The sequence below is a fragment of the Hesperophylax consimilis genome, chromosome 10 (genome assembly GCF_061612785.1).
Source record: "Hesperophylax consimilis isolate HC1 chromosome 10, BYU_Hcon_1.0, whole genome shotgun sequence".
NCBI classification, from domain to species: domain Eukaryota; kingdom Metazoa; phylum Arthropoda; class Insecta; order Trichoptera; family Limnephilidae; genus Hesperophylax; species Hesperophylax consimilis.
The window spans coordinates 33,801,405-33,813,666 of NC_142845.1; the positions used below are offsets into that span (position 1 = coordinate 33,801,405).

The window sequence follows — 12,262 nt, forward strand, 5'->3', positions numbered from 1 at the left end:
GCGCAAATTACTCGCCACGTTATGAACAAATTTGTCCAAATTCGGCAAAAAAAATTTTTTTCTATTTTCAGAGTCGAATATTTTGTTTACGTATTTAGTTAAGACACTTTTATAAGTGTTCATAATTTAATTCCCAGTAACAACGATGCGCACACTTGAGAATCGCTACATTCGACCAATGTTGGCTCGATGTGATAGTATATGTTTCTACAACTGATTCATATTATACGACGTGAATAAGCTTAAAATGATGCTTACATAATATGTAATGTAATACGACAATTGGGTTTATTCTCTTTTTCACATCTATTTTTACAAGTTTTCATATCACAAGCCACTATTTTGCCGTGTTATTTCATAAAATGCCTCGACCATAGCTCGACGCTAGTTCGAACAAGAATGATGACGTCAAATTCTCAAGATTCACGGGAAGCCATACGCGAGCCCAGCCGGCTCCAATGGAACCGGTATGGGGAGTGGGGAATAATACGCTTTTAATCACTTAGGGCAGTTCTACTAATATTCATATGTCTATGAGGTCAGATCAATTTATGGAGCGCCGTGATCACGCGGCTGTCATCTGTCAAGGTGACAGATCCCATACAAAGATATAATATTCCGCGGCAGTTCCGGGCAAAATTTCAATTTTAAAAGTAGAAATATCAACAAAATATTTAAATGCATGGAATAATATTAACTCTTGGGTCATTCGCCAAACTTTCACCTCTTTATCACAATGCCGTCATAATTTCCCATAAAAATGCAAAAAAGCATTTTCGATAGCTCAAATTTCCATACAAATAAATTTACCATGGCAAACCAAACTCCCACTAACTCAACAGGATTAGAATATAAACGGTATAAGTAGGTGAAAATACGCGCGACTGAAAATATCCCCCCGTATCTGTTTAATCCTTGATATTAGAGCCGCTCGGTTTTATTTTGTGCCTTGACTGTGATAAGATTTTTAATTGTGGGTTTAAAGCATACTAATATTATTTTTAATACGTTTCAAAGAATACCTGGTCTCCGTTGTCCGGGGGATAAGACTCTCGTCTAAGAATCCACAGGTCACGGCTTCAGTTTCAAGGAAATTTTATTTAATTAATTTGTGTTATTCCACAATTAATGTACTTAAAATACGTATATATATTATATTTGCGGCACGTTCCAGAGTGGGAGACAGGTGCCCTCAGTTCGCCCAGGTGAAAGAACATCGTTCTGAATTGAAACGTTGTTGGCTTTAGTCTTGTTTTGTGACCAGATTTGAATATTTAGTTAATTTCCCGCCTTTGATTTCTCTATCTCCTTCCCCGCCCCACTACATATCAGAAAACATACCAGAAGTCAGGATGCCTTAGATCTCACTGGCTCCAGACGGTTGGGAGTAGTTCTCATTAAAAATGAATGTACACTAAAAAAATTGGAATACATTATGAATGCATAATTAAATGGAACATAAGTTCCATGGTATTACGTATATGTTGCATATTTGGTACATCACCTTCATAATTTTCAATTCTACTTAAATTCTATTTTAATTTGATTTTATTTTGACTCAATGCCAAGTATTCGTACATATTAACAGTACGCTTGGTAGAACGGTGTTATTTCATAACCGAGTTAAACCGGATTTACTCTATCGTATACTTCATTAAACCGAATATTTTTTAATGAAACAATGTAATGTTACGCTAGTATATATTTTTCCCAGAAGAAGGAACGGCTGTTCCAAAACCGGTCGGCTTTGAAAATATAGTGGTTCAAACCATGTAATATTGTTTCATTTATTCATAATAATTATTAATCTTAATCATAAGTTAGCTCAAATATATTCAATCACAAATAAAACATTAATATTTGAGGTAATCATACAGGGTGCAGCAAAACAGACAGTGCAGTTTTGAGGGGCCGGTACATCCCATGTGGTAGGGGTAGGAACCTTGCAAAGGTTTCATTGTTTCGGGAGGGTCGTGCCGTTTTCAGTCGTTACCATGGTTAAACACTGGGGATTCGCCATCCGCACGTTTCTAGCTTCTTCCTGCTCAGCTGTTGAGGGGCTGAAGTAAAATGTTTTAAAACATCGACCTCATACCTTGAAAGAACTCAAGGATCGAATTCGTGAAGAAATTGCTGCTATTCTCTTCAAGATGTGCCTAAATGGATAAAAATCGCCTTCATCAATGTATCGCTGCTGTGGGTGCACAAGAGATTGCCTAATGCTTAATTTCTTCCTGTTGGCGCTCTAATTTTCTTCGCATTTCTCGTATATAACCACAAAAATATAGCTACGTTCAGAAAAGAATATTTTTTCCTATTGCGTTTGAATACCACGTTTTTTCTTACCAAAACAACCACACAATTGTTTTCATTTCTTTATGTCAATCTGGTATTCCGCATTTTTCATTCTCGACCGTATTAACTAATTGTATAGTAACTGCTCGACATCGCACACTTTTCATAAATGTTCTTCTTTTTTTCTTTCAAACTTGGGGTGGATTTTCCGGAAAGAAACGGCTTTACTGCCAATGAACTTTGTCGGTGATACTTTCATCCAAACATAATTTCTGATTTAATGTCAAGATTTCAATTTTTCCTTTAATGTGCAACTTAATTAAAAAAATCTCGTGGTAGTGGACATATTATAAAATTGGTTACATAATTTGAGAATCAATGTAATCAGTTCCCGACAGTTCCCATAATTCAATAAGATCGTTTATTTTAATTTGAAATTGGTTAATAGTATGGTTGTTTATCATTACTTTATAGGGCTATTACTCATTACTGATCAAAGAAGTGCTGCACGATTAAAAACGACGCACAAGGCTAATATCGGCGGTGTGTTTAAGGGTCACATTTTAATTAATTCCGACGAATTCGTTACTATTATATCTTTTTTTCTGACGAATACCCACGAAATATAAATTTTTGATATTTAAGATGAGTTAAAACAGTACCTTACTTTTAAAACATTTAACGTCAAACGGTTTCAAAATTTTATAAAACGTTTTTCAACTATAACATTAACGCACGGAGAAAAATAATAATTGCTAATTTATAAAGAATCTCGTCAAATTATTGGTAAATCTGGTTAAAAACTGGATTGCAGACCATTTCCTTATCAACTTATAGTAAATTACGATGTCGGAACAAGTGTTCATGAAAATCCGAATTTTTCGCATGTTGTAATGATATTAATGCAAATACACGTATTAAACGTATCTTGATAAAAATTTATCTGGAAACCTGTTATTTCATTCGTAAAGCCTTGTAATCCCGTTTTTAACTGGATTACTAAGAATTTGAAGAGATACTTGATAAATTAGCAATACTTATTGTTCTACGTGCGGTAAGCACCAGATCTTATTATTCTAGACGATGAATTAGTAACTTCCCGAGGGATTCACTTATATGAGATTTGGTAAAACGTTATCAGAATTAATTCAAATATACCTCGCCTTTTGTAAGCCTGCTAGAGCAAATTCGACCGTAGGTCACACCAATACAATGGGTTACGCGCCGAATATTTTTTTACACGCCTTCTTCACTTACGTCGTTAGGATTCCGACTTTATTTAAGAGTGCTGAGTTCTCATAAATAAAAAAATTTAAAAAAAATTTATAAGCCCGAACCTTCCAAATCTAAATAAAACAATTAATATTCCATTGTGCTACGAGGCCGACAGCATCGGCATAAAGTTTGTATTGCCACCTTCTTCCATTCCATTATAAAATTTCATGGAATAAACAACAAGTAGGTACCCATGCTTAGTTTATTTTAATATCAGAGGCAACCGTCCGTCTAACTGCGGAAATAATTTAATCGAAGAACGAACTTTATAATTACCAATTAAATGTTGGAGCTTACAAAACATTTACTAGAGTAATCAAAACTTATACAAATTATCACATCTTTTACTATTAAAAGTAACTAAAAAAATTTCAATAATATGTTATCGGTTTTAGGTTAGATAGTAGTTTATTTGTTTGTTGTAACAAACTTAATACCAAAAGGGGAAATATTTTTCACTGATGATATATTATGTTAATGGCACCTAAAGATGTAAGTACATATATATAGTATCCGCTAATTAGTGGTACGAGCGTAATCTATATCGCATTTGCAGTGTAGAAAGGTTTATTGTCATCAGAGAGGTTGGAATATAACCTCGCGATTTACAAAACTTCCTAATCTCAAAATCGGTGATCAGTTATTTCTGTGGAGATGTTGATTAAAACTCTCGAATTTACTAACGATAAATTTATTGCGAGAATAATTTTTACGGAGGATTCACACAGAACTCGCGGTGTAACGACGGTAGGGAGTAGTCAATCACGGGGTTAGGACGCTAGATACAGAATGAATTATGCCTTGAATAATTAGCAGCTACTGCTCTAGCAGTGATACCAGTAGTATAAAATATTGTAAATGAAAAATATTTGTAATGCAAATTAAAGCAGTCCTTCTACAGCAGTCAATTTTGTGGTAGATATAACTTTTGGATTGAGCTTTCCTTTTCGATTTTTAGGACAAAATATGGTCACTCCGGAATTACTATTCGCAGCTTTCTGTTTCAGTTTCTTAGACCTGGCTCCAAAATATTTTTAACCATTTAGTTTGAAAAAAATAAATTACAAAGAAAAAAATTATAATTCTCAGACTGAATTTTTTTTTCACAAACTCTATGTGACCAGTTTCCCACGCTAGCACTACTAATTTCCGAACCCCCTGTATTTCATCGGTTTTTTTGCGCTGTTTCGTTGCATAGGAATCTAAATAAGAGTGAATAGTCGAGCTTCTTAGTCTATATGTAAGAAATACAAGTAAATCCAATGGACGTTTGATGGAAGATGCTGTATGGGAAGATATCGTTCCTCATAATGTCGAAACGTACGTAACTTGGACGAGTGTTACAGTTCGGCAAAGTGAAAACTGCCTCAATGATAGCCAACCACCGATAGGGAACAATACTATAAAAATAAGAATATTAAAATCTCCTGCTGTTTTTACACCATTTAAAATATACTACATGATATAACATATTATATTCAGACCCACACGGAGAAAAATGAGCATTACCAATTTTTTTAAATCCTGTTAAAAACGTAACAGCATGTCATTTCCTGAAAAACTATTGTATTTTCACTATTTCGTTTATTTTTTTTATTGTATATGACCCAAATGCGAAATTATTAGAATTGTGTTTCAACATCATCATAAAACATTGGTGTTTTACTGATATTTTATCAGGAAATCTGTCAATTCATTCGTTAAAGGCCTGCAGTCCCGTTTTTAACAGAATTAAGAATAATTTAGTAGAATTTTTAAAAAATTAGCAATATTTTATATTAGTAAGTTTTCTCCGCGTACCACAGATTAAACATAACCTACTTCTCAAACAAACCGAAGCAATGCTCGTACAATATTCTTATTTAGGTACTGTCCCATTTGTGGAAACCGATTCCTCTTCAACCCATTTCACAAATACATAGTCCCATAAATCTATCCACAACCCACATCCCACGTCCCATCTTCCATCTAATCAGGTGGTCCCGCACAGAGAACAAACTATAATACGGTTGCAGGTTGCACAGTAATGCAGAGATGAGTCGGCGTAGCTGCAACGTATTACGTAACACGTGAACGCAATGACACGTGCGAAGTGTATGCAACCTGCACCGTAACATGAATCGGCGCCGGCTTGGCTACACGTTCAGTCAACTACTCCAAGTGAAATCTTTCTACAGATTTATATGGACTTATATATAAATCAAGATGAAATTGATTGACTTGTTGTGCTCGTGAAATGTCTCGAAGACTTTTAATATCTAAGTACGTGATTTAAGGAAAGAAATAATACAAACTAGCTGAGGTGTACTCGGCATTGCTCTGGAAAATGGTTTGGGGTATAGTTTTGATGTTGTGAGGCCTTTTTAAGATATGCTATTACGCAGTACATTATTTTGAAGTATCTCATATGATTTGATTTAAGGATTTGATTACGAAACATCAACTTATCTCTATATTCTATAAATGTAATATGCATGTTTTGTATATACAGAATTTTCCAATAAGAGGTGTTATTTTGATATTCAATCGTAAAAGGTCAATGGTTTCGTTGCTTGTGTGGCACGTAGCGCCATCTTGTTGAAAGTTAACGTTATCCAGATCAATACCATATAATTCCGGCCATAAAAAATCATTAATCATCTCTCGATAGCGATCCATTCACCGTAACTGTTGCTCCAGACTTATTTTCAAAATAGTAAGGTTCAATGACTCCGCCGGACCATAAACCGCACCAAACAGTCACACGTTGAGGATAGAAAGGCTTTTCAACAATAACTCTTGGGTTTTCCGAGCCCCAGAAGCGACAATTTTGCTTGTTGACGAAGCCACCAAGGTGGAAATGGGCCTCATCACTCAAGATGATTTGCATTTGATTAACTCAAGTGAATTTTAATAATTTCAATACGTTGTTGAAGCGTGTATCGGTCCATTTTTGTTAATGGCGTAGTTTCTACTTGTCAAATGTTAAAAAATGACAGCTTCAAAAGTAACATCTACCGAAATAGCGGGCTATTTAAAATAACACCTCTTATTGGAAAACCCTGTATAAACCTTCGGGAAGAAATTTTAAAAATTATAATGAAAATTCGTTGGGTACTTTAGAAGAACTAAGCGCACTGACTGATAGACGCGAAAAACCACTTTGTTTTTTTACTATTTAGAGATAGAGATTATTCCTTTTCTCTACGATTTTTTTTACGTTATAAAAATATTTTATACAAAAAGAGGAAACATACAACAAACCTATAAAACACTTCAAGATTGAGTGCATGAGTAATATGACTATCGTTGTAATTGATCATTATTCAAGACAATATTTATAAAACTTCAATAATTGATCATTATTCGGGACAATTTATTTATTTATTTATAGAATACATGATAATACAATAATACATTTTCTTACATGTGATACATTAAATCACCACACTAGGCGACTGCCTGTCAATATTTATAAAATTTACAATATTTATAAAACTCCTATAATTGATCATTATTCGGGACAATATTTATAAAACTTCTATAATTGATCATTATTCGGGACAGTATTTATAAAACTTCTATAATTGATCATTATTCGGTACTATATTTATAAAACTTCTATAATTGATCAATATTCTGGACAATATTTATAAAACTTCTATAATTGATCATTATTCGGGACAGTATTTATAAAACTTCTATAATTGACCATTATTCGGGACAACATTTATAAAACTTCTATAATTGTTCATTATTCGGGACAATATTTATAAAACTTCTATAATAATTCAACGTGGCTTGTTTTACTTTTTATTAAAGACTAAAGATAGAAGTCCCCGACTTTACCCGGGGACTCTTGTCTTGCTGGTCAAGTTTGCAAAATTTCATCAATATTGGATTACACTGCAGATTATTGTAAATATTAAAGGCAGCAACTAACAATTTTTTTACATAAATATATTCTATTTCTGAAAGCAAGCAAACTATGCAAAAAATTGCTATTTTACCAGAAGCTGCAACGGTTTTAGACTTCTTAAGACAAATTTATCGTTAACGCAAAACAACATTTATTATAAAGGTTTTAAAATTTTCAATTAACTCCTTTTAAATGTGAAGGATGCTAAAAGTCCAAATTTTAGTATGTACGAAATATTATTATCGTAGTTTTAGTATGGATAGATAATATCTTAAATTTAACACTTTATAATTAGTGTATTTTTATTAGATATACACTAATTATAAAGTGTTAACTTTTGTAGCTAAATAAAATAAATTTTAAAAATAAATTAAATAAATGATGTTGTGAAATGTGATTAAACGGAAGATTTCAAAAGATTCGATCCATGGACGGCAAAAGTCACAGACGTCAAAAAAAGTCACCAAGTATAGGAAAAATACAGAAAAAAATTACATTCCTCGAACACTCGAGGTTTTTTATCCAGTTAAGTATTTTTCCTCATAAAACATATTAATATAACGTAAAATCAGTCAAGTAAATACAACCATCAGTTGGTAATAGTAATAAGGCCAAATGATCCGCAGTACTAGTTAGTTAGATACATGAAAGGGTATTGTTATAAGCCCTAGCTAGTTAAAGGATTACGAAAGAATCGATAAAAAAATAAAATTTAAAAACAAAAAAAATTAAATTTAAAAAAAAATGGAGTCTAATAAACTTTTTGGTCAAAAGAGTATTGCAAAGTATGTAACATTAGAATTCTTAATCATGCTGAGACCCTCCAATGCGTGTCTGGAATTATTTTTATCGCATTTATCAATCCTGTCTCACGGGGGGTTCAACAAATTTTTCACACTTTCCCGCCACCATTTTACTTCAGTTTTGTGGTTTTATGAGTACTTTGTTTTGGTAGTAAAGTCTCTACATTGTGAGATGAAAGAAAATTTGTTACACTTTTATCTCTTCACTCCACGCATAAAGTCATAAATCTGAATGACCTTAAGCCTGTGGCTTTTTCAGATCTAGAAAAAAAACTGTTTTTTTATGATGATTTGTATAATTCAATTGAATTGTAAAAATCCAATAAAAATGTTACTGTTATCAACTGTTCATGTACTACCTAACTGTTGAATTTGTAGTTTGAATAACTATAAACATTTGTTTTTAATTTTGTATGCACTTTATATCGTTTCACTTAAACTGTAAAGTTGCCTATCTCTTGTGCCTGCACTACCTAGTTAGAAGAGTGGCTAATGTTTTAACTTATACTATACGGTTTTTTTTTTTAAATTATATATCCAAATATAAAAATCTTCTTTTGATAACCAAAATACAAGCCCAAAAGATAGAGCAGTTTTTAAAAAAATATATGTAATTATAATATTATTCAAAATGGTAGTGGTCCTAAAGTAGATCCTTGGGGAACTTTACCGTCTGTTGATGATTGATTCTAAGTTTTCCTCTTCCAATATGTTACCTTCTACTGCAGTGGTATAATTTAAGAATATAAACAGTGCAATCATGTTTTTTTTATATTAACTTCACACAGTAGACCCCGGAATTTCCATCGGAGAAAAAAGTTAATTTGTATCAAAGGGAGGAAACACAAATGCCGTCAAATATTCCACCACTAAATTTTTCACCATTAAAACGTGACATTTGGTATATCTTGCAGATCGCACCAATCGAAGTGGAACAACGGCATTCTTCAGAGCACAAAACATTAATATACCACCAGAGCAAACAAAGCATTTCTGGTAGAGATTATGTATTTGTGTTCTAAAGATCTATCCGTAACTATAAGGGGAATTATCCGATGGAGCGCTAGTTTTTCAAATAAATTCGCGAGTTTCTTTGGGTATCCAGAGACTCCAGAAAATATGCTACCAAAATCAAGTTTTTCAATTCTTTAAATTAAATTTTTTAATATATTTTTCTAGATGTGGTGGAAGAAGATTCGGATGAAGACGAGGAGATCGGCTCCAATATCGGTCGGGGCAGGAGGCGCGCCCAGCTGCTGAGGCTCCTCATTCTCCCATTCATCCCCATCCTGGCGCTCATCGTGCAGACCACTCTAGCGCTGAGGGACAGCCTGCTGTACAGGTCCGTGGTCACGGAGGTAGAGGAACAGGTGAGTCTGACCACCAGTGTAGTTGGATGTATAGTAAACAGAACAGCTCAGGCTTTGGCAAGTTTAAAATAGCACAGTCCCTTGCACGGTGATGTCGCTTTATGTTGCGAAAGCCTTCCGGATGGAAAAAGAGAGTTGCGGTTAATTCTCACTCCAGGAGGAGGTTATTATGATAATGAAGAAATACTATGGTCAGTTAGAATTATTTGCGAGATTATATTTGTCAGAATATGATTCCGACAACCGCTACTTTTAACGCTGCCTCCAAGGTTTTGGAAAAGCTGTCAATATGCACGATTTTTTTAATAAAGTCGTTCGCACCTAAAATAACTGGCTTTTTAATAGATGTGGGTGAACTAACTAAGCTCTTAGAACTGAAAGAATTATAGACAATCCATAGATATAAATACTTCACCTAAATCTGGGTTCTCACTGCCACTTAAGGAAAGAAACTGATGAGTGCAATTAGTTAGCGAAACCTCTTCGCATAATATTATTTTCATGCAGTGAATTTGTACCAGTTGCTGCAATTGCATATCTATTTCACTATTATAAAAGCCTGCAGTTTGTTTTTTTCTTCCAAAAAACATAAAATTATTTTATCTGTTCATCGAGTTGAAACAATTTATTATTCTGCATCTAAGTATATATGTCTTAATGTATGTACCAAATGGGTTTTCTGAATAATAATTGTTATTTATTATCGCTTCAAGATTCAGTCCAGAGATTCCACACAAATAATACTTTAGCATGTTAGATTTATAGAATTCGTTCCGCTGCATATTTCAGTTTGAGTGCAGAGATGGAAATTTCAGGAAATTGTTGTCATTGCAATATAAATTTATTCAAATGTATATTTTACGATGTTGACAATCCTGAAGATTCCACCCATTTAAGTGAGATTTTTTACTTTGTTAAATTGTAAGAATTTGTAACTATACAATAGATTTTTTATGTGATATTATTTTTTTATTATTATGTCTTCATTTGCTCTCTGAAGACGAATCAATAATATTAAGTGGATTTTTCAATATGCTTTGTGACGTGTTCTTCTGGTATTATTTTTAATACATGTGTTCCGTGACGCCGATTTGCTTTTGACAGGCCGTGTGCTGACAAATAGTATGGTCAGAATTTGAACTGTACAGTTTGAATTCACACACGTCAACTATAATCACGGAGTGCCGTGAACCGTACAATCGCATCGAAACGTTCGTCTTGTCAAAATCAATGTGTGTACTATCGCCAGTTATTTATCGGAATAATCCCTTAAACGTATTTTATCGCAATTATTGCAATTATCGCAATCCAATTCAACATAACGAGTGCTACCGTACAACGATCACCGTTCCAGTGCTGACAGATGATTCTCGAGATGCAGATTTCGTTCGCCACTCGGTAAGCTGACTGTGAATTAACCTTACAAATTGTGTTATCGCATTCGCCTGTCATAAGCCATAGGCTTTATCCATGCTTTATCTGTGTGGAATAGCCCTTCAAAATACGGCTATCCCAACCCTTGTTCGTTACTCGAACATTTTTGGTGCCGAAACCAAGGAACTTTAAGATTTTTAATTCTATCTATGCCAAAACAGATAATGCTGTGAAATTTTGAATAATAATCAATTCGAACATTTCTTAGGTAGGTACCTAGTTCTTAAGTATTTACGACCTACCGGGCATATAATTATAATAGATTATATTATTATCATTTCTGTTCGTTTTTGGGTACGTTTCCGCTCGTGTTAATTCTCAAAATGGCCCCAGCGATTCAAACATTGCGCCGGAAACGGACATTAGCGAATAAGAGATTATTAAAAACGCATGAAATCGCAATAGGCGCTTTGCACGATGCAACAAAGTGCAACTTACTGTTAGCTCATTATACTACTCTGGAAAAGATTTATTTGTGTGGAATAGCCCTTCAAAATACGACTATTCCAACCCTTGTTTGTTCCTCGAACAACATGTATTACCGTCAGCACCTCAAAATACACAATCTGTAGTCAGTAAACCCAAAAAATTCTGCGAATGATTTATCTTTAGCTTCTATACGGGTAGTTAAGAATATTTATAAAGTTCCCCGCGAAAAAGTTCCTGGACTGTAATCATTTAAGTTCTGAATGAAATAAGTTCAGAAATTTGAAATCAAACTTTCTTAATATATCTCTATAGGTTTCAGTGCACCTAATCACAGACATTAAAGTATTTATTTATATAATTTTAAGAAAAAACATTAAAAAACAAAGTTGCTTACTATATTACTTCTATTTTGTAATGTCTTTTAAAATAAAAAAAAATAAAAAAACAATTGAAAATTTGGTTTGACTGAGTATCGAACCTTCCTACCCAGGAATTGGAGTCAACAACTCTATCCACATCATCAAGTACCGATCAGGTAAGACCGAGGTTTATTTCGTATATCTCCTGTAATTTTGTCCGATTTCAGAGAAATGCGTATATATCCGCGCGTTTGTAAAAAGTTGATTGCATTATCATCGATAACGAGTCTATTTGTCGAGTTTCAGCTCAATCGGATGCATTCATTTATTCCCAAAAACAAAAGTGAAATTCAAACAGATTTAATTAAAAAAGAGGATTTTTGTCACCGAAAACGTTAT

The 12,262-nt window shown here is 33.6% G+C and overlaps 1 protein-coding gene across 1 annotated transcript in view; it reads left to right on the forward strand.

The window, feature by feature from the left end:
• LOC149420652 (uncharacterized) overlaps window positions 1–12,262 on the forward strand; it is a 121,612-nt gene that overhangs the window by 35,829 nt on the left and 73,521 nt on the right. Inside the window, exon 3 of the mRNA XM_089635978.1 lies at window positions 9,451–9,641. Coding sequence (XP_089492104.1) covers window positions 9,451–9,641 — 191 coding nt within the window. The remainder of the gene's footprint in view (window positions 1–9,450; window positions 9,642–12,262) is intronic.